The sequence below is a fragment of the Lasiosphaeria miniovina genome, assembly GCF_030549165.1.
Source record: "Lasiosphaeria miniovina strain SMH2392-1A chromosome Unknown B0T26scaffold_3, whole genome shotgun sequence".
Classification (NCBI taxonomy): Eukaryota; Fungi; Ascomycota; class Sordariomycetes; order Sordariales; family Lasiosphaeriaceae; genus Lasiosphaeria; species Lasiosphaeria miniovina.
The window spans coordinates 4,842,804-4,861,823 of NW_026848222.1; the positions used below are offsets into that span (position 1 = coordinate 4,842,804).

Genomic DNA, 19,020 nt, shown 5'->3' on the forward strand with positions numbered 1-19,020 from the left:
ACTTCACACATCTCATCAACCTCGTCAAGACCCGACTATACATTCACCACCCAAGGCAGGTTGTCACACCTGCACACCACCGCCGCCGCCTCGCCCGCCCAGAAAAGGCGGCGAGATGGAGAGAAACGAGGGCGAGCCTTCGGGCTCGGGAGAGGACCGTCTCCCGCCCATCGCCGAGGATGCCTCGGGCTCAGAGGAGCCCGCGATTGTTGCCCCCGCCTCTCTGCGAGGCAGAAGAACCCCCCGCGCGGGCGGTCCGCACAGGGCGGCATGCTCACACTCGGGCATGACGCGCCTGTATACGGACGCGGTCGAGTGTCCGAGGTGCGGCCGGCCCTGCGACATGGGCTACCTCCTCCGGTGCGTGATGGACCGAGACGCCATCATCATGAACGCAAAGGAGAAGGGATTCCCGGTAAGTCTTGGTTTCAGTCTGAATCTAACGGCATATTCCGTATATCGGTCGCTAACACTGTTGGAAATGATAGGTCTCTTTCGACGAGGTCGGCGAGACCTTCGAGGACCAGATGTCGCTCGGCAAGCACGGCGCCGACGCCCGCAGCGACCGGTACAGCGTGCTGCGCGAGATGACCGCCGAGCAGCTGCACACGTACACCCCGGAGCAGCTGATCACGGTGATGCAACAGCGCGAGAGCGTATGTATTTCCTTCTCTCTTTCTCTCTCTCTCTCTCACTGTCTCCCCTTTTCACTCCCCTTTTCTTTCCTCTCCTTTAGCACCCGCCCCAAGCTGAGATGAGCCCTCTGACATTCTCCTCGCAGGTGCACGCGGCGATTACCAAAGACCGGAGCAACGTCTCGGGGGCGGCCCGCCGCAAGTTCCCCGACGACGCTAAGCCGTGGGTGCCGGATAGCCGGTACGAGTGCCAGTTCAAGGCGTGCCTGGGCTGCTTTCGCCAGGGCATCGACAAGAGCAAGACCGGCATCGACGCCATTGTAGAGGGCGACATCTCGCCGGGCTTGGCCACGGGCTTTGCCTTCTCCCAGCTGGGAGAGCGGCCAGTCATGGATGCCAGAGTCGTGGCAAACCTGGGCCTCGGCCCAACGGTCCTCCCCGAGGTATGTAGAGGCCCTAAACCCCCTCCCCCTTTTTTCTGATGACACACATGCTAACCACGTCATCTCCAAACTGCGGCACAACAGCCCGAGGAGGAGCAGCTGAGAGAACCGGTCGTCTACTCGTACGCCTGTTCGTCGTCGTCCTCGGGTATGTACCTTGACGAGTGACATCCCTGGGCCGCAGCTGACCCCGTGAACCAAGCTCCCGTCGAGGACCCCTTGTTGCGGTACATCCGCGAGACACTTGCCGGCGATGGACCGGTGTTTGCAAAGTCCGGCGACGACTCGATAGAGTCCGTCTACCCAGATGAGGTCCCCATTGTCCGTCCCCCGTAGACCCCGCCTCCCACGCCGACCCCCGACTTCGAGGGCAAGGACTAGTCTACTAAACCTGAGAAGAGCTCGATGATTGGACGCAGCATGGCAGCCTATAATGGCCGAAGATTAGTTCTCTCCTCCCTTCTCCTAATACCCATGCCCACCTACCTACCTACCTACTTCCCCATCAACCACAGCTCGAGAACCAAAAGACCACAAAACGCTAACTTCCACCGCCCACAAACCTCCAGCCCAAACTCGCTCAAGACGAACCAGCAGGCCCGCGCGCGCGTATTCGAGTCGGCGCAGCCGGGGTACCAAGCCGCGCACGACGCGAGCTGGGGCTACGTGGCCGAGGAAGCTGTGCGACGTGGGCCTGTTCGCGCGTATCAAGGCTGAGTTGCAGGCCGCCGCGGCGCGCGACACGGCGCTGCCCGACACAGATACCGACGATGACGACGACGCCGAGGCCGTCTACCGTGCCGTCTACGGCAATATCATGGCGCTCAAGATGGACCAAGCTGAGAAGGCGGGAAAAGGCAAGGGCAAGGCGAGGGCGCAGACGGATTACGATGATTCGCAAGATGATGTTGTCGTTGCTGCTGGGCCGGTTTTTCTTGCTGGACCGTCTTCATTTGCTCGTCCTTCTGGTTCCGCTGGACCGTCGTCACTTGCCGGACCGTCTTCACTTGCTGGTTCTTCTGGCATCGTTGTTGGACCTTCCGAACCTGGCCTCGCCAGCGTCAGCGTCGTCCGCGGTATGGCCTTGACCGAGGAGGCCGTCGAGACGGGCACAGCCGATTTCATCACCCAGGAGATTCTTGTTCCGACCCGCGGCTTGAAAACGGATAAGGATGAGGATGGGGACGACGATACCGCGGCGGGCGGATCCGGCTCGGCAGCGGTGTGATTTCTGGGCGCACGGCTTGGGTTTGCTGTTGCTCTCTTCGGCAGCTGCGTTGTGCGGGTGTTTGATTAAAGGTTTCACGGCGTTCGGGGTTGCTGCTTGTTTTCTCTCTCTGCACCGGCGCGGCGGCCTTGTCTTTCTCGGCACGGGTCACGAAGTTTCGGCTGCTTTCTCTCTGCACCAGAACCAGCAGTCTTTGTCTTTATCGACAGGGCGCACGACGTTTCGGTTGTTCTTTCTCTCTACCAGCGGTCTTGTCTTTCTCGGCGGAGCGCACGACATTTCGGCTGTTCTCTCTCTCTGCACCAGCACCGGCAGTATTGTCCTTATCGGTAGGGCGTACGATATTTCGATTGTTCCTTCTCTGCACCGGCGGTCTTGTCTTCTCGGTAGGGCGCATGGCGTTTCGGCTGTTCTCTCTCAGCAGGGCGCACGGCATCTAGGTTGTGCCCTATCTGCAACAATCGCGGGTATGAGAACAATTTACTGGCTGGCCTTTTTTCTTTTTTTTTGGGGGGGGGGGGGGGGGGGGAGGGCGTTTTTCGTTTTAACTTGATCGATCGTCCACGCCTTATCTTCATGGCACGGGGATCTCAAATCTTGAGTTGGGGGTGCATTTGCAATCGGTCATTGGGCGGCATTATTTTTCCCCTTTCGCAGGCTTGCGTCATATCATGGAGACTTGCATGCTGGAACGGGAAAAAAGGACCACGAACGGCATTGCAAATGTACTAATACTGGCTATTAACACATTCGACATATGAAAAAAAAAGGATGAAAAGGGCAGGTAGATAGGCAGATGCAAATCCATCTTCCGCCCACCACAAACTTGGCCCCATCCGCCTGACAGCCGCAAGTGATGCTCGTCATATGGGAAACGAGCGCATCTCGGCAACAGTCCAGTACTTGCGCATGACGTCGGCGCTGATCTCGCGCACCTCGTCGTCGAGGTGGCGGAACAGCACGTCGCCCCAGGCGTCCATCTTGTCCTTGAGGACCGACATCTCGAGCTCGCGCTCGCGGTTACGGCAGGCGCGCAGGTAGGACTCGAAGACGTCCATGCCGGCATGGATGGCGCGGTGCTGGCGCAGCAGCTCGCAGTCGGCCTGCTTTTGCTTCTTGCCCCCGCCGGCTGAAGACGACGGCGACGACATGGCGGCGGCCTCGGCGGCGGTGCGGAACTGGGGCATCTTGCGGGCCAGGATGGGGTACAGGTACGACTCCTCGATGCCGTGGTGCGCTTCGAGGTAGCCGACCAGGCTGATGCCCTCGTCGAGGAACTTCTTGAGCGACATGCCCATTGGCCGGCGGCCCGTCCTCGCCGCCTCGTAGATCATGTTGTATGTTTGGCGGAAGTGGTCGTGCTAGATTAGCCCGGTCAGCCAGAGGCGGTTCGCGGTGGGGAGTGGGGGGTGGGGGGTGGAGGGTGGAGGGTACAAAATATTCCATCTTGACGGCTAGGCGATTGTATTCCCGGAACTCGGCCGGAGAAAGGGGCGGAAGCGCCGGCTCGGGTACGGGCTCGGGTTCGGGGTTTATTGTAGAACTAGTGGATTTGCCGGCTTCGGCATCGGCTTCGGCATCGGCTTCGGCATCGGCTTCGGCCGGCTTGGTGTCTTGGCCCGCAGCATGTTGGCCCCCTTCTTCTGCCGCTGTCGTTATAGGAGTTGGCGATGTGTCTAGCGATTCGCCGGGCGGTACCGGACAAGAGTTTGCGTCTGCCGACATTGTGTGTATATGCTTGTGGACGCTGTTACGTTGGTGGTATCCGTATTGCGGCAAGTCGAGTCGTTGCTGCGCTAATAGCCGTTGGGGCGATTTGGAGACGGACGAGCAGGCGCAGGTGCTGAATGGGACAAGAAACGCTTGCGGGGAGCGCAGATGGTAATAAAGGCGTCCTAATCCCAAAGATTTCATGACAATCCGGCAGTCTACTTCTAAACTACTACAAATGCCCAGTTTTGTCACTCTTGGAAATAAAAAGCTCCCGGGCCAAGACGATCAGCGACAGCAGCTCTATTATATGTATGTGGTCGCCGAAGGATTGCGCCTGGGGGGGGGCCGTGGTGGGTGGGTGGGTGGGTGGGTGACAGCGAGGGTTGATACCCGCGCGCGATGGGCGCCACTTGGGCTGGTACTACCTAAAGACTAATAAACTCTCCGCACCCCAGCCAGGGGTGCTCGCTGCCTAGCAGTTCACTCGCCACGGACATGGAAGTAAAGCAGGGCAACAACTATTTCGTATTGCCTGCTGCGGTCCGGCATCAAATTGGCTCCGGGCACATGAAACCCTGCTACGCTCCGTAAAGTCCACCGCCGCCGTAATACTATAGTATGTAAGCTAACCCGCCTTCCCAAAGACCCCAAACAGAAAAATGCAATACGTACACGGGCCTGCTCCGAAATAGGAAATCGTTAAGGGACGAAAGGGGCGAAAAGAAGACAAGAGGAAAGGGACAGAGGACGACAAAGCATTCATCGCATCCGAGGGGTGAAATGGTTGCTTGCCCCTCTCCAATCTCAAGAAGCAAATGAGACAAAGAAACCCTAATCCAGGCACGCATCAAGGCGAGGTCTAGATCGGGCGACATACTCTGGATGCAGTTTCGCAACATTGCCGTTGTTAGAAAGGCATTGCGCGATGTACGCCGGGTGGATTCTAGCACTAGTGCTGCTGCTGCCATTGTCCTAGATTGGCAGGGCGGCCTGGTCCTGTTGCGAACGTGACTGGGTTTGCAGTTGCTGTTGGCGTTGCTGCCGTTTCTGTATTCGTTGGTGGAACTGAAACGCCTTCCCAAAGATGCTCTTGTTCTGTATCTGGGCCTCTTTATTCTTTGCACGCAACTTTGCTCTGCTTGGTTTCCCCGTCTTATTATGTGCCTTTTTCTTGGGAAGTAAGCCGAGACGCGAATGCGAACGCGAACGTAAACGCTGCTGCAAGTGTTGGAACGTCCTGTGGCCCGTGTACTCAAATCTCTTCTTCAAGTCTAGCTTGCCTCTGGGTCTGGTAGGCTCGCTGGCCTCTGTAGTCGGAATCGGGACATTGTTGGAGTTATCGCCAACAATCTCGAAATGGCTTCCCGTGGATCGATCAATTGGTGGCAGTTCCATTTCGGCCGCAGGGGTTCCGAAGACCCCGGACCGGCCTTCAATTGTCATGATGGCCTCCCGCAACGTCTCGCTATTGGGGGTGGATTCTGTTTCATCGGAAGCTCTAGCTGAACGATGCGTTGGACGATGCACTGATGACGGCGTTGTGTCCCGGTCCTGGTCCCTGCTCTGATCTTGGACTGGAGGAGTCTTGTACGACGACTGGGAAGAGCTTGTTTCTCGACTACCCTCGGGATCGGCTTAGCGCAGTTGTGATAACGTCTTCACTACACGCTAGGAGTTAGCCATGGTCACCTACTCGTAGCTAGGTAGATATTTTAGGCCTGGGAATAGGCAGAGAGGAAAGGCTCCGCCCAAAAACTTATCAACTTCGGGGGACTGCAGTCCCATTTGCTGCGCTTAAAGGTCTGAAGCTTTTTCCTCTGAACACGGACAACTGGGCTTGTCTCTACTGTGTTGCCACTCTCTCCGGGCTCAAAAGGAGAACCCGTGCCGCAACCTCGTCGAGCTCGTCGTAATCGACCTGCTTTGGGTTCTCTACCTCCTCGCTCACCTGTCTTGGAAGGCTCGGATTCGAAGACGGAGGAATTTTTGCAGGCTTGCAGCTATCGCAGCTACAGTTCGAACACGCACCAGATTTCTTTCCTCGTTTACTAAGTACGACAGATTGAAGGGGCTCTACCGAGAAGGTGATGCCTGTCGCTCGTCGTAGAACAGCAAGGTATGCGAAACAGCTGTAACTCTAGATTAGAAAAGAGACCCATAGAAAAAGGGTTATACGATATATGTATGGTAAAGTGGGAAAGTGGGAATAGTGCTCACCTAGAACACGGGTTGTGATCTAAAAAGATCTTGACCTTCGATTTATTGCCTGGCAGGTCCAATGTTTTCAACTCGGACATACGCTCCAGGTCGACCGTATTGAACTTCTCATTCAATAGCTTTATAATCCAAGCCGTCGAGAGCTTTTTCTCGACACTGTCAAGTTCGAGTGTTAGTCGGAAGACAGCCATTAAGAAGCGTGGAAGGGGCACTTACTGCGAGGCTAAATATCTCCCGACATCATCGCGATGGACGACTTTTTGGCCAGGGCTGTCCCAAGACTGTTTCCACAATTTGAAATCGAGAATCTTCGCTGCAGTTCGCACCAATTCTGTAAATATTCCGTTCGGAATGATGTCGAGAGATACCCGCGTCAGATCTCTCCAACCCGAAATTACCATCATTCCAGGGGTGGGCAAAGAATCTCCATATCCGGATAAAAACCCGAAGGTCGAATCCACGATATCATAGCCCACGTTTACATTAACTCTCCCCTTCCCGATAATTGAGATGTGTGTCTTGTTTCTGAGTACGACCGACGAAGACAACGGGTGGTCCTTCCGCGCCAGCATGGCCCGGAGGGCTTCTGGTTCTCGTAACAGGTGAGCTATGTCTTGTCTCATCGACCTGGTAGGCTTCAGCGGAACTCCGAGCCGCTCATAAATGCGTAGCAATCTTGTGCGGGCTGCACTAGATCTTGCGTAAAACAACGCCGTTTGTTTTTTGAGATCCTCGACAAGAAACGAAGCCCTCTTGCTCAGCAGCAGGCTCACGATGTCTAGGTAGCCGAGCGTGACAGCATAGTGGAGCGGGGTGGCGCCCATGCGATCCTGCTTGTTGACGTTGTCTTTGCTTCGGTTCAAGAGTCGAGCAACCTCTGCAAAGTTTCTCTCGAGTACGGCGATGTGTATCTTAGCGAGGCCAAAGGCCTTCTTTGCTTGCTTGAAAGACATCTTTGTCGAGTGTTTAGCCGAGCTTGGCTAAGAGGATGGTCAGTTGACTACTTTCGAAAGGAGGCTATGTTATATAGGAAAGGGAAGGTACGCACCCTGTGTTTCTCGGGATGGCAGAAATATAGGCCAGGAAGCTCTCTCGTGAACAAATGTCAGGGTAGGAGAGATGAGATTACGCTTGTGGAGGTACCATGCCTTCTTGGAGGGGCAGAAATATAGACGGGGAAAGATGCCGTGAGTAGACCTCAGGGCGGGGGAAAAAGGGGAGGTCACCCGCGGGGGGTTGAAATTGACAGGTGAAGAAAGAAGAAAATGACCGAGTAGGGCGCGTAGAGGGGACAGGGCACGTCACGGAAGGCGCGTCGAAGACGCGTAACAAAGGTGAGGGTGTGGAGGGGAAACGGCCCAGGTGAGGGCGAGGAAGGTAGAGAGTGTGAAGGAGGGCGAGGCAGGCTAATAAGGCAAGAAGTAGGAAGTAGGAAGGATGGAGGAGTAGAGGTTTTTGGGGGATGGTATGAGGTCAGAGTTCGAAGGACAGCGTGAGGAGAGGGCAAGAGAGAATGTGTGAAGTAGAGCAACAAAGAAAATGTGAAGAGGGCGGCAAGCCAGGACACCGAGATGGTGTGAAGAATAGAATAGAGAGGAATGACAGTCCACGCAAAGCAAGCACTCGTGTCATTACAACTCATCATGTCAAGCTCTTGGTAGGTACTCGGACACAGACACACGATAAATTCCTGAAACGCAACTGCAGAGCTCAGAGGATGAGGCACATTCAGGCATGATGAAGCCAGCAATCCCATTTTATGACGCCTAAACCTGATGCTACCGGGAATCCAGGACCATTGCCAGGGTCACGACGCCATTGCTTCCGACACTGCTGAGGAGCCCCCCAGCGTGGCAGCATGCCCTGGAGAATCTAAAAGGTTTTCGTAAAGACCTGTTTACTCGTCGTCGTCCTCCTCCTCCTCCTCGTCGGCCTCAGCGACAGTCTGCGCAATCCCTATTCACCCAATGTCAGCACTACACTCAGTCAACAAAACCGGGCTGTGGAAAACTTACGGTCAAGATCACGCTGTCCCTGCTGGGTGATGCGGCGTCCGCCCTTCTCCTCATCCTTCTCGAGGACCTGAATCTTCTCGAGAGCCTGCATGATCTTGCGATCAACGCTGCCGCTGGCATCGACGTGGTTGGAAGGGCGCGAGCCGCGGTTCTTGGCGGAGCCGTGAACCTTGCGGAGGCGGCCAACACCGACGGTCTTCCTCAGGTAGACATGGCGGGCAACCGACGCGGCGCGGACGTAGAACCAGTCAATGTCCTGGGGAGGCATCTCCTTGGCGGGGCCGGTCTTGACCGTGTCAACCCAACCTATAGAATCAAAGTCAGCCGCGTTGTCACGGTGCGAAGCGCTCACACGAGGGAGGTCGTTGGTAGGTGTAGAAACTAAAATGAAAGTGTACTTACCGGGGACGGGGAGCTTGCCCTGGCGCTTCAAGAAAGCGGCATAGGTAGCCACGAACTTCCGGGCCTTTAAATCAACACCGCAATTAGCACCATTCCGTCATCAGAGGTCTTTCGACCCCCTCGCGCCTGCTCCCATCATCTTGTTCCGGATTGCTGGTCGCGATGCATCGTCGTCGGTCGACGGCGAAACAGCTTTCGGATCTGGGCTGCTAAGATGATCATGACGAAAAGTTGCAGTAACCTACATCGACATCACGAACGCTGACACCTCCAGGCATTTTGGCGGATTTCTCGGGGATTGCTGGAGGTTTTGAGGGTTGGTTGTTCGTAGTGTTGAAGAAGCCTCGGATTGACTATTGACGGGAGAGCCGGAATATTTTTGCGTGGGAGGAAAGTCTTGGCGCAAGGGCTAAAATAGGTCTGGGCCCTGGAGATTGCGGGGGGTGCCTGGCAATTGCAGTAAATAGGCAAACCCTAACCCTTGCAGACGACTTCACCGCATGGAATAGTCAGACTACATTTCTCGGTACGGGACAGCGTAACTTTATGATAATGAATATTCAAAACGATGCAAGGCGCATACGCGAACAAGAGAAGAGGGCAAAGATTTATATTCACCCGCTATAAAAAAGTCGCTGTAAAACCACAACGTGGTCATCATACATACTACTAATACGGTAGACAAACAAACAAACACACTGAGCGGCTTCGACCTATCGACATGCCGCTCGTTCTTTGTTTTTGGTGTTTTTTTGCTTCGAAAATTTAAAATCCCTCGCAGACCGTGTAGGGGCCCCAGCCCGAGTATGTGGACCAGGCCAAATCGTCAGCCCAAGGTCGACATATTACCAGCAAAGTCGGCCGTTCCCAAAACGCCATATCCTATCCCTTCCGTAACAGGCCGTACGGAGATATTTACACACTCCGGAAATTGCTAACGCCAAAATTACCTATACATTACAAAAAGGGAATCAATGAGAACATGTGCGTTTGTTTCTTGCCTCGCGAGCAAGGGTGATTGGTTGGCATCGCTTAGGGGAGGGGGTGCGCGGGTGGGTAGTGTTGCCACTCTGACACTTGCCAATGCAGAGCGTAGGGGAATAAAGTGAGCCAGGATGGTAAGGAAGCGACGGCGAAGACGCAGGCTCCTATGCTGTGGCGTCCGAGCATGGCGATGCAGACTTTTGGCTTTGGTAATCGTGAGGCTCGCACTAGGAGCTCACCATCATTAGCCGGTCTGAACCGTCGTCCATCATAGGCAAGCCTTCCATGCCGTGCCCGCGCTGCTCCATTGCGTTGACCCTAGCTTCGATGTTGCTTAAGCGGTTGTCGACGATGGTGCCGGCTCCCATTCCTCCGTTTGTCAGAGGGCCGCTGCCGAGGTTGCCGCCGCCCATATTGGCGGCGGGCATGCTTTGAGCGCCCATGGCCGACACGCCATTTCCGCTCAGCATCGAAGGCCGCCCGCCTTCCAGCACCTCGATGCGTTTTTCGATAGTGTCGAACCTCTGGTTGAGCATGGCCTCCATGCGGGTGAACCCTTGCGTCATGTCGTGAGATATGCGGTCGATCTTGTTTGTGAAGCTGCGGATGCTTTGGGCGACGGGTGTGTTCTCCTGCCCGGGTACGGCGGCCGGGATGCGCGGCTCGTGATTATGCCGGCCCTCTTGCACAGCGAAGCGCCACTGATTGCCGAGGTTTACCTCGCAGACAGCCTTAGCACGCCAGGGGCAGTCGACCTTACGCGTGCTCGGGTTGCGCTTCTTGGCAGTGCTGCTGTACTTGACGCCGCCACGATCGCACACGAGGTCGTAGCGCGTTGGCTTGCCATCGCGGTAGTTGCTTGCGCGCAGCTTGACAATGCCGTAGCCCTGGTCCTTGGCAACGCGCTGGACCGACGCGAGTAGGTCCTCAAAGGAGCGGAATATGCCCTCGGGAGGGGGCGCCAGCCCGGGCGCAGGCGACTGCGGCGGCATCGCCGTCGAGGACGGCGTCGGGCCGGTCACCTGCCACACCGGGAGGTTGTAGGCGGGGTTGGAGGTAGAGCTCGCCACGGTGGTGGGAGAGGTGGCGTTGCCGGAAGGGCTGTTGCCGTACTGCTGGAATATGACGCGGTCGGCCTTGGTGGTGCCGGCGCCGGCGGAAGCGCCCTGCTGGGGGTGGTGCGGGTGTGGGTGCGGGTGCTGGAGATGCTGTTGCTGCTGCTGTTGCTGGTGCGCGTGTTGTTGCTGCTGGTGCGCGTGTTGGTGCGGGTTCGCGACGCCACTGTTGTCGCCGGCGAGGGTATTGAGGTTGTTGAGGCCAGATGGGTCGGGCTGCGAGGTGGCGGCCAGCGACGTCGGCGGATCCGGGTACTGCGTGTGCTGCTGGGTGGTGTAGCCGTTCATCAACGCGTCCGGCTCGGCAACCTGGTGCGATCGGTCGAGCTGCTGCGATGGAAAGCCTGGAGGTTGGCCTTGTACTGTGTCACCATGGACGCGCACGGTCTGAGAGTGGGAGTGGGCGAGCGCGGGTCCCGGCCAGTTTTGGGCGATAGCACCGCCTGGATTCGCTGTATTTCCGTTATCCGAGACTCCGACGCGAGTGCGCTGGCGCTTGCGCGGGCGTGGCTGCGAATTTGCGTGAGTCTCCATGCTTCTTCAATGGTTCTCAATGATTGGCACGTCTGTTTGCAACAGCAGCCAGCCAGTGAAAATATACTGTGCTGCAGGAGGCAAAAGAAGTCGAGGTGGCCCAGGCTGCAGACGCTAGAATGTCCGAGTGTCGCGCGGACGCCCAGCCGATTGTCGTGCCTTTTTTCGAATCGCGTTTCGTTCAGTCAAGGCAGCCGATCCGTCGGCAAAGTCTTTTGCGGGATGACATTTGCCTGCGAGTTGACGAAGAATGCTTGCTTGCTCTGTTATTTGCGCTTCGCGTTGAAGAGCTGGCTGGCTGGCCCAAGCGTTTCAGCGGGTGCCCCAGTCGTGAGCAAGCAAGCTCCCCCCCCCAAGCCAAAGTCCCAACAAGCGCGACTGCACGCCAGGCCAGACCGGCTAGCTCCTCTGTAATCAGCCACATGACTGCTCCAAACGCTCCAAACCGCTCCTCCCTTTCTTCGAAATATTACGGAGTAAGTACGTACTACGTACCTGACCCGAGACCATTGGCACCTTGAGGTCCTGCACCGGTGGCTCACCGAGGTGTCGGCTTGCCGATTAACCCCAAACCCCAGCCTTTGTTCAAGCCGACCCCACCTGAGTTGTCTTCCATCTGCAGGGGTACTTTATATGTACTTGGTAGTCGGACAACCTAGTCTGCCCCTCAAACGGCCTCCCTACCTTATCCTTCCGGGTTATTGAAGGAGGTAGTATGAATCGCGTCAACACCTTGGCGTATCCTGGAGCTGGATTGATACCGCCTGAGGATTTCAAGTTCTCGAGTCGCCGTTAAAGCGTCTCTGCCCGGCTACTAGATCATCCTCGAAATGGCAATCAACCAAACACAGGCGGCTAAAGACAGCCTCCAGGAAGAGCAACATCTGGAGGATGCTCTGGAGCATTTGAAAGAGCTGCATCTGCAGGCAAGTCAAGCCCCATGGTTTAGTCGCCGCTCACCCTGAGTCTTGTCTGACAGCTTGCCTTCCAGCTCCGACGTCTGCGATCGGTGCTTCCGCGCATGCTCGAACCACTGGCCTCCAAACAGCCGTCGCGTACATCTCCCCTCCATACATTTGCGATCGAGGAGAGAGTTGTATATTAACTCGTTCCTCAGCCCAAGCCTCGTACGACGCGTTTCTAGAATCCGTCGACGCCACCGATAAGGAGATTGCCAGCTTTAAAACTGCCATCAGCAGCGACGAGACCAAGAAACTCATACAAAAGGCCAACAAGAGCCGACAAGCAAACCCGAAGGGCTTAAAACCGTGGAGACCACGGGACGACCCCCAGTGGACAACAACAAAGCGGCAGAAAACTAAGGACGCCTAAAAGATGAGAAATGGCGATTATGAGAACTTGACTGAGACGAAAACAAACACTATGGCTTACCTTCTTCGGAGCATTTACTGGGTAGCTCAGCGAGACCGGATAGGCGTTTGGAGTTTACACGCATAATTTGGTTTTTTTTGGCACGATATTCATTTGGGAGAGAAGCGGTCTTTGGGGTTTATCTAGCGTGGCCAATAGACCTATCCACGGACGACTTACGGTAGTCGCCAGACCGGAGTTAGACCTTGTCATTGGAGATCGTTCTTGGGCGTTACCTGATTTACTGGGAGATGGCGATATGCAAGGTGGAGCAGTTGTTGGCGTGCTTTGGTTTCTTTGAGACTCTGCTGCTTTTCTCGCAGGAGACGAGCAACTGGCGAACTTTCTCGAAAAACATTCTCACAGGTCTGCAGGCAATGTATACCTAGTTAGGTATCAAGGCTAAAACAAAATACAACACCACGCGATAGACCACCTGAAGAGTAACTATGAGCCCAAATGATAAATGCAGTAGAGTCGTTCTCACGCACTGCACTCTTTGGGAGTACTGAGAAGGCCAAGGCCAATCCTGAAGACAAGGTGGAGACAAGCGCTGGTCAGGCCCCAGACGTCAAGCCATGTAGCTTTTTATGTAAGCGTATGCTCAACTCCTGCGGATGGTGGCGGTGCCACGGCCAGCCCTTCGGTTGAGCCAGAGTGGGGCCCCCTGTTCCGCGCCCACACAGAAATTTCCCAACCCCGAATCCAAAATTCATCCACTTCGCACCCAGCGATCGATTTGAAGATCTCACCACGACATCGACCACACCGCAGCAATGGCGCCCACACGAGTCACCTACCGTCGCCGGAACCCGTGAGTTGCGTCCCGAATATGCCCCCGTCGGCAGGGCGGGCAAATTTCCAATTGCTAGGAAATTCCGATTGACTGACCTTTGACCAGATACAACACCACGTCGAACCGGACGCGGATCATCAAGACCCCCGGTGGTAACACGCGGGTTCTGCACATCAAGAAGCGCGGAACCGCTCCCAAGTGCGGTGACTGCGGTATCAAGCTGCCTGGTGTAAGTGTTTTTGCAGGTTTCTCGGGTTGCGGGGAGTTTGGGGGGAGGCAAATTTCTCCACGCCAACGTACTGGAAGCGACCGACCGGCGACAGCAATACGAAACTTGACATCGCAAACGACATGACCAACGACAGGAGCACCGGTGTGCGAATAGTCCACGTTGGAAATTCACGTCTCTACGAATTGGTCGGCTAAGCCCACGCCGCATACGACCTGATGGACGACGGGACGAGGATGCATTGATGGAATCACAGCAACGAATTACACAAGGCCCGTCGCTGACCACATGTCTCTCTGCAGATCCCCGCCCTCCGGCCCCGCGAGTACGCTCAGCTCTCCAAGCCCAAGAAGACGGTTCAGCGTGCGTACGGTGGCTCAAGATGCGGTAACTGCGTCAAGGACCGCGTCGTGCGGGCCTTCCTCATTGAGGAGCAGAAGATTGTCAAGAAGGTGCTGAAGGAGCAGAGCCAGGCCGACAAGAAGAAATAAATTTTCAGTTCTTTTGGTTCTGGTGGCGACGGGTGGAAGGTTGACGGTCTCATTGCTTCGGTGTTCACTAGGGAAAAGGGCTGCATGCCGTACACACAGCTGGGGTTCTGCTGCCTCTGTTATTAGGGCTGCTTTTTCACCGGAATGAAGTTCGCAATGGAATGGACTTCAGGCCGTGCTTTCATGAAATACGGATTCTGGGCATGAAACAATTCACTGGGGATATGCGTGAACCTATCAAGCGGCCCGCTCAGTGATGGCCGACCAAGTACGAGGCCCCGAGCCCGAGCACAACAGTTCCAGGCCCAAGCCGTTGAGCAAGAAATAACCTTGTGTCCATTCTGTATTTGCGACACTTGGAATAGCAAGACCGCAAACGTGTTAATAGCCGATTGTGTACAAGACAGTTGGTCGTGTCGTTGTGCTGTAGATGCATTCTCATTTGTGGCTCATTGCAGCTAAACTTAGTTGTCCATGAAATGACGTCGAGTTTGAGCTCAAAATTTACCGTACCATGGATTGGGCCCTCGCCAGCCATTATCCTTAAACATCGCGTGCAATGCAGACTATAAACCATCAAAATCTTGTCGCACAGCTCGTTTATAATCGGCACGATGGCAGCATCAATTCGTGCCCTAGCGGCAACAGCGTATCGCACATTCGGGCGTATTGCAAGTGGGAGCAACAGGGGCATTTCCAGACCGTCAACAGCAGTACTGTCACTATCGCCATGGCCATCGCCATCATCCCCACGACCACTCTTCAGCAGCCATGTAGGCCCTGCCGCCGCCGCTACCGCCAGAATACACACGACGGCGCGGCGGCGCACGGTGGGACACAACAAGGAGACGGTGCCGGACTCGGCGCCGACGACCGACTTTGACCGCATGGACATGCTGGGGCAGACGCCGGCGCCCGCCACCTCAGTCGACGTGTGCATGTCGGACGGCTTCGTGCTCAACTCGGGCATCACCATCCTCGGCGGCGCCGGCGCCCTGCTCGTCGCCGGTGACGCCTTCGAGTGGCGCCCCTGGCGCCCCGGCCACCGCCTACTCAACGACAAAGGCCAGTGGGACCTACACCCCGACGCCCTCGGCGTGCTCGCCCTCGTCTGGCCCCGCCCCGACCTGCTCGTTCTGGGCCTCGGCCCAGACATACGGCCCCTCAGCCCAGACACCCGCCGCCTTATTGCTAGCCTCGGCATGCGCGTCGAGGTCCTCGATACACGCAACGCCGCGTCGCAGTTCAATATGCTCGCTACCGAGCGCGGCGTGCGCGATGTAGCTGCAGCCCTGGTCCCTATCGGCTGGCGCGAGGGCATCGGCGCTGTCTGATGCTACTGCCGTCTTTCTTTGCTTGCTCTAATTCCCCACGCACTGCCCAAGGTGCCTGTGTAAGATAGGTAGTGGGGTACCAAGAGGAACTCTCGAGAGAAGACTCGCTGTCTTATGTATACCTCCCGGGCGGCTTGTACATCTCATCACCCAAGTTATAGGGAGTGAAGGTTCTGCGAGCGCATAGATGGGTGGTCTCGCTTTGTAAAATACAATACTATACTACCTACCTTACCTACCCTACTTACCTACCCATCGGGGTGTACGATATAATTCATTCAGACGGCTACGAAGAGATCTTGGGCACAGGATGCTGCTGCTGGTTACGGGACCTATCTATACTATACTGATGTAGAAGAGACTTAGTTCAGATCTTATCTAAGTAGACACACAGCTCTCCGTTGTTTGTGTCTTTTGCGTTAAGAGAATTGAAGATGGCAGTTTCAGTGTGTGTGTGTGTCTAGTGGCTGGCATAGAAATGATGTTTCTATTGTGGTTTAACATTGTTGAGGTTGCTCCTCGACAGAGTCAAGAGACCAGAAAGAAATTTTCCTCTTAGTCAAATCCATGCCATGGCTCCCTCTCGTTCATAAAAATATGAAATGAAACAAAACAATAAATATAGGTTCGTTAGACTCAAATTTGTCAGAGGCTTTTGTTGGGGTCACGCGTCTCAATCATCTCCGTGCTTCCCAAGAACCAAACAGATAGTTACCTATTTCAGACACCTTCACAGGCCGTCGAGACCTCACCGTAACTACACCGAACCCCCCATTTTTACGTCTTTATCTAGCCCAAGCTCATTCTCTCTTAGCAGCCAACTTTCACGGATGATGGATGAAATTAATATTTTGATTCCAGGTTTCACGAGGGCCAGTCTAGAGGCCCTTACACCAACTACAGTACAGTATAATACACCTTTCCGTCTAGCCTTCCCGAGGCATTTAGGACTATTTTACAGCTTTTACCCTGCGGTTCCCTTTCAGGTCTCTTGCTTTTTATTCCTCTTAATTTTTGTCTATCACCATGCCTAACAAGGAATCTCCACTGACCCCGTTTCACCCTCCTCGGACCTGTTACGAAACCAATGCCCCAGGAATGGAAAGCAGCCATCCTGAGATAAAGAAACTCTTAAGGTCTCTTCCGCAACGACAGGGACCGCTCAGTGCGTGGCGACGATGGGAAACTCTACTGCTTCGGCCTCGGCCCAAGAGTTCATGTCGGCCCTGGTCAAACCGAGGGCGCCGCTGAGGGCGAACTGGGAGGGAATGCCCTCGACTCTGTGTTTAGAGTTGATGTTCTTGGCCATGACAATCTGGTAGCACGTGGCAGAGCCCTGGCGCGACGCGATGGTCGACCAGCCGAGGAAAAACTCCCAGATCTGTACAGACGCATGTACAACGAGAAGAGACGGTTAGCGTTCCGTTGACTGACGGTAATAAAAAGAGCGAGCGAGACCTACGCGGAACCACCGTTTTCCGTACTTGGCCTCAACCTTGTCCCGGTTGGCCAGCCAGTTACGGTACCATCGCCAGAGAGTAGCCGAGTAGTGGACGCCAATTGTGTCGATAGCCCTGACTTCAAAGCCGGCGCCCTCGGCCTTGTCGACGAAGAAGCCCAGCGGTGTGGAGGCGTCGGCCCCGGGGAAGACGTACTTATTCATGAAGAGGCCCCAGACGAGATCCTCATACTGCCAAGCCTTGCGGAGGCCGGCAATCTGGAGGAAGAAGACGCCGTCGTCGTCCAGCATGTCGTAGACCTGCCTCAGGAAGCCGGCGAAGTGGCGGATGCCCACGTGCTCAGCCATCTCGAGGCATATGATCTTGTGGTAGCCGCCGGCGGGAACCGGGATATCACGGTAGTCCATGCACAGGATCTTGCTCTGTTCCTCGGGCACGCCAGCTCTGCGCAAGGCGCTGTTACCCCAGGCCGTCTGGTTGCGACCAAGCGTGATGCCGGTGGCCTTGGCTCCGTACTGGACGCTGGCGAAGCGGGCCAGCGTGCCCCATCCACAACCAATATCGAGGAGCCTCTCGCCCTTCTGGAGGTCGATCTTCTCGCAGACAATGGCGAGCTTGTTGTCCTGGAGCTGCTCCAGCGCCTCCTCCTTGTTGATATCCGAGATGATGCCCGACGTGTAGATCATGCGCGGGCCGAGGAACCAGCCGTAGAAATCATCACCGCGATCGTAGTGGTCGCGCACCTGTTCCTCGTCTAGGGTGGAGGGGCAAAAAGGTCAGCGCTTTTACGCTCGAGGCCCATGTTCTATTGCCACAAGGCTCGAGCCCAACTACCTTGGGACCGAGTATGCATTATCGTCTCGGGAATCATGCCGGCGAGGAAGAACTTGATGAGGCCAAAGGTGAAGCGGAAGCTGGCCCAGTCATGGCGGTACTCGAGCACGTCGAGGCAGTCGCCGTTGAACTCGACGTCGCCGTCAAAGTACATCTCGAAAAAGATCCACATGGGGATCTTGTTCTTGCCATGGTATTTTGCCTGGTCCGCGGGCTTCTTGAAGATCAGGTAGTGCTCTACAGGACGGCCGGGATACTTGGCCTTCTCGTTCTTGCGGGGCGAAATGGCGCCAGCAACAAGCCAGAAGGTGCACAACAGCGGGACCGACGTGAAGAGAGCTATGAACAAGGCCGTCTTCCAGCCGCCGCCGGCCTTCCACGACAGGCAGATGGGGACGCCGGCGATGAGGGAGAAGAGCAGGATGTTGGAGAAGCTTTCGGTGCCGGCCGCATCAGCAGGTAATGGGGCGTTTTTTATGGCGGGATACTATCCATGTGGCCCTGAGTTAGTCGAGGTCCAACCGCCCCAAGTGCGCCACGTCTTTGCCCGTTCCAGGGCCCAGGGCAACCTGAAGATGAGCTAGCAGCCTAGCTATAGGGGATAGGATAGTGATGCCACTAGGGAGGGGGCTCACGGAAGTTGTGCGGACTCCGCAGTCCTCGACCTTCTCGGGGGTTATTAAGGCCTTGGGAGTCTCGACAAACTCGAACTCGGACTCGCTGCCAGCGACGCTTTGCGGATTCGACATGGTGACGGGACAGGTCGGGTCGGGTCGGGTCGGGCTGCTCCAGGCCAGTTGGTAAACTGGACAGGTCTACAGCCGAAATTGGGAGGGAGAAGGTCGAGACATTGATTGTGAGACTGTGTCCGGTATTCGTACCTCGAGGAGCTGCAGTGTACTAGGTGGTCTTGTCAGGGGAGCTAAGGTGGTGGCGGGGTGCATAGTTTGCAAGCGGGAGCTGCCGCAAGGGATGACTTGCAGCACCTTCCTCAAGGGTCCGTGGGGACGACCACACCCTTTGCACGACGTGGTCGGAATTTCTCAAGTTAGGCAATCTATACCGGGTACAGCACACAAGGCGGTGATGGAAGGTTCGAACTACATCGTAGAATAGCCCCTCCACGGACCGCCACTCTTTCCTATTTCGTATTTCATTTCCATAAATCACCTGTCCGAAACTTGCCCAATCCAAAGACGGAAGGAAGCGTCTTTCGAGC

General features: G+C 55.8%; 10 protein-coding genes across 10 annotated transcripts; 4 read left to right on the forward strand and 6 right to left on the reverse strand.

Annotated features, from left to right (window-relative positions):
• Positions 1 to 268: 268 nt before the first annotated feature.
• On the forward strand, positions 269 to 1,054 carry B0T26DRAFT_603361 (uncharacterized protein; the record flags this gene model as incomplete). The annotated part of the gene is made up of 3 exons (XM_060435783.1): positions 269 to 415; positions 489 to 656; positions 782 to 1,054. Coding segments are annotated over 3 exons (588 nt in total), but the record flags the coding sequence as incomplete, so codon positions are not given.
• Positions 1,055 to 3,169: 2,115 nt separating this feature from the next.
• Positions 3,170 to 4,031, reverse strand: B0T26DRAFT_642934 (uncharacterized protein; the record flags this gene model as incomplete). Its single annotated transcript, XM_060437490.1, has 2 exons — positions 3,170 to 3,667; positions 3,741 to 4,031. 2 exons carry the CDS (start codon positions 4,029 to 4,031, stop codon positions 3,170 to 3,172), a joined length of 789 nt encoding a protein of 262 aa, XP_060298951.1.
• A 2,192-nt stretch (positions 4,032 to 6,223) lies between these two features.
• On the reverse strand, positions 6,224 to 6,472 carry B0T26DRAFT_705083 (uncharacterized protein; the record flags this gene model as incomplete). Its single annotated transcript, XM_060441735.1, has 1 exon — positions 6,224 to 6,472. A coding segment is annotated over exon 1 (191 nt), but the record flags the coding sequence as incomplete, so codon positions are not given.
• Positions 6,224 to 7,449, reverse strand: B0T26DRAFT_245833 (uncharacterized protein). The gene is made up of 2 exons (XM_060433969.1): positions 7,285 to 7,449; positions 6,224 to 7,216 (listed from the first exon to the last, which is right to left on the reverse strand). Exon 2 carries the CDS (start codon positions 7,187 to 7,189, stop codon positions 6,449 to 6,451), a length of 741 nt encoding a protein of 246 aa, XP_060298952.1. The 5' UTR covers positions 7,190 to 7,216; positions 7,285 to 7,449; the 3' UTR covers positions 6,224 to 6,448.
• A 391-nt stretch (positions 7,450 to 7,840) lies between these two features.
• Positions 7,841 to 9,126, reverse strand: B0T26DRAFT_705087 (ribosomal protein S19e). Its single transcript, XM_060441736.1, has 4 exons — positions 8,899 to 9,126; positions 8,654 to 8,717; positions 8,252 to 8,557; positions 7,841 to 8,192 (listed from the first exon to the last, which is right to left on the reverse strand). The coding sequence occupies exons 1-4, from the start codon at positions 8,929 to 8,931 to the stop codon at positions 8,134 to 8,136; spliced, it is 462 nt and encodes a 153-aa protein (XP_060298954.1). The 5' UTR covers positions 8,932 to 9,126; the 3' UTR covers positions 7,841 to 8,133.
• Positions 9,127 to 9,595: 469 nt separating this feature from the next.
• B0T26DRAFT_245869 (uncharacterized protein) lies at positions 9,596 to 11,377 on the reverse strand. Its single transcript, XM_060433970.1, has one exon. It carries the CDS (start codon positions 11,284 to 11,286, stop codon positions 9,865 to 9,867), a length of 1,422 nt encoding a protein of 473 aa, XP_060298955.1. The 5' UTR covers positions 11,287 to 11,377; the 3' UTR covers positions 9,596 to 9,864.
• A 585-nt stretch (positions 11,378 to 11,962) lies between these two features.
• B0T26DRAFT_245907 (uncharacterized protein) lies at positions 11,963 to 12,830 on the forward strand. The gene is made up of 3 exons (XM_060433971.1): positions 11,963 to 12,212; positions 12,266 to 12,341; positions 12,404 to 12,830. The coding sequence occupies exons 1-3, from the start codon at positions 12,117 to 12,119 to the stop codon at positions 12,616 to 12,618; spliced, it is 387 nt and encodes a 128-aa protein (XP_060298956.1). The 5' UTR covers positions 11,963 to 12,116; the 3' UTR covers positions 12,619 to 12,830.
• Positions 12,831 to 13,433: 603 nt separating this feature from the next.
• B0T26DRAFT_644005 (ribosomal protein L34Ae) lies at positions 13,434 to 14,173 on the forward strand (the record flags this gene model as incomplete). The annotated part of the gene is made up of 3 exons (XM_060437588.1): positions 13,434 to 13,471; positions 13,559 to 13,682; positions 13,985 to 14,173. The coding sequence occupies 3 exons, from the start codon at positions 13,434 to 13,436 to the stop codon at positions 14,171 to 14,173; spliced, it is 351 nt and encodes a 116-aa protein (XP_060298957.1).
• A 614-nt stretch (positions 14,174 to 14,787) lies between these two features.
• On the forward strand, positions 14,788 to 15,507 carry B0T26DRAFT_740081 (uncharacterized protein; the record flags this gene model as incomplete). Its single annotated transcript, XM_060443806.1, has 2 exons — positions 14,788 to 14,822; positions 14,943 to 15,507. The coding sequence occupies 2 exons, from the start codon at positions 14,788 to 14,790 to the stop codon at positions 15,505 to 15,507; spliced, it is 600 nt and encodes a 199-aa protein (XP_060298958.1).
• An 834-nt stretch (positions 15,508 to 16,341) lies between these two features.
• On the reverse strand, positions 16,342 to 18,834 carry B0T26DRAFT_705096 (S-adenosyl-L-methionine-dependent methyltransferase). The gene is made up of 4 exons (XM_060441737.1): positions 18,437 to 18,834; positions 17,802 to 18,288; positions 16,970 to 17,721; positions 16,342 to 16,888 (listed from the first exon to the last, which is right to left on the reverse strand). Exons 1-4 carry the CDS (start codon positions 18,548 to 18,550, stop codon positions 16,670 to 16,672), a joined length of 1,572 nt encoding a protein of 523 aa, XP_060298959.1. The 5' UTR covers positions 18,551 to 18,834; the 3' UTR covers positions 16,342 to 16,669.
• Between the last annotated feature and the right edge of the window lie 186 nt (positions 18,835 to 19,020).

Bases quoted from the DNA above. Each gene is read 5' to 3' on its own strand.
- B0T26DRAFT_705087 (XM_060441736.1), bottom strand. From the start codon at position 8,931: ATGCCTGGAGGTGTCAGCGTTCGTGATGTCGAT. The intron at 8,558-8,653 runs GTAAGTACACTT...TTGATTCTATAG, and splicing joins GGGCAAGCTCCCCGTCCCCG to GTTGGGTTGACACGGTCAAG. The intron at 8,193-8,251 runs GTAAGTTTTCCA...TTGGGTGAATAG, and splicing joins GGGACAGCGTGATCTTGACC to GGATTGCGCAGACTGTCGCT.
- B0T26DRAFT_245833 (XM_060433969.1), bottom strand. From the start codon at position 7,189: ATGTCTTTCAAGCAAGCAAAGAAGGCCTTTGGCCTCGCTAAGATACAC.
- B0T26DRAFT_245907 (XM_060433971.1), top strand. From the start codon at position 12,117: ATGGCAATCAACCAAACACAGGCGGCTAAAGACAGCCTCCAGGAAGAG. The intron at 12,213-12,265 runs GCAAGTCAAGCC...CTTGTCTGACAG, and splicing joins TGAAAGAGCTGCATCTGCAG to CTTGCCTTCCAGCTCCGACG. The intron at 12,342-12,403 runs GTACATCTCCCC...CTCGTTCCTCAG, and splicing joins GGCCTCCAAACAGCCGTCGC to CCCAAGCCTCGTACGACGCG.
- B0T26DRAFT_245869 (XM_060433970.1), bottom strand. From the start codon at position 11,286: ATGGAGACTCACGCAAATTCGCAGCCACGCCCGCGCAAGCGCCAGCGC.
- B0T26DRAFT_705096 (XM_060441737.1), bottom strand. From the start codon at position 18,550: ATGTCGAATCCGCAAAGCGTCGCTGGCAGCGAGTCCGAGTTCGAGTTT. The intron at 18,289-18,436 runs GTGAGCCCCCTC...CCACATGGATAG, and splicing joins GCGGAGTCCGCACAACTTCC to TATCCCGCCATAAAAAACGC. The intron at 17,722-17,801 runs GTAGTTGGGCTC...CCTCCACCCTAG, and splicing joins AATGCATACTCGGTCCCAAG to ACGAGGAACAGGTGCGCGAC.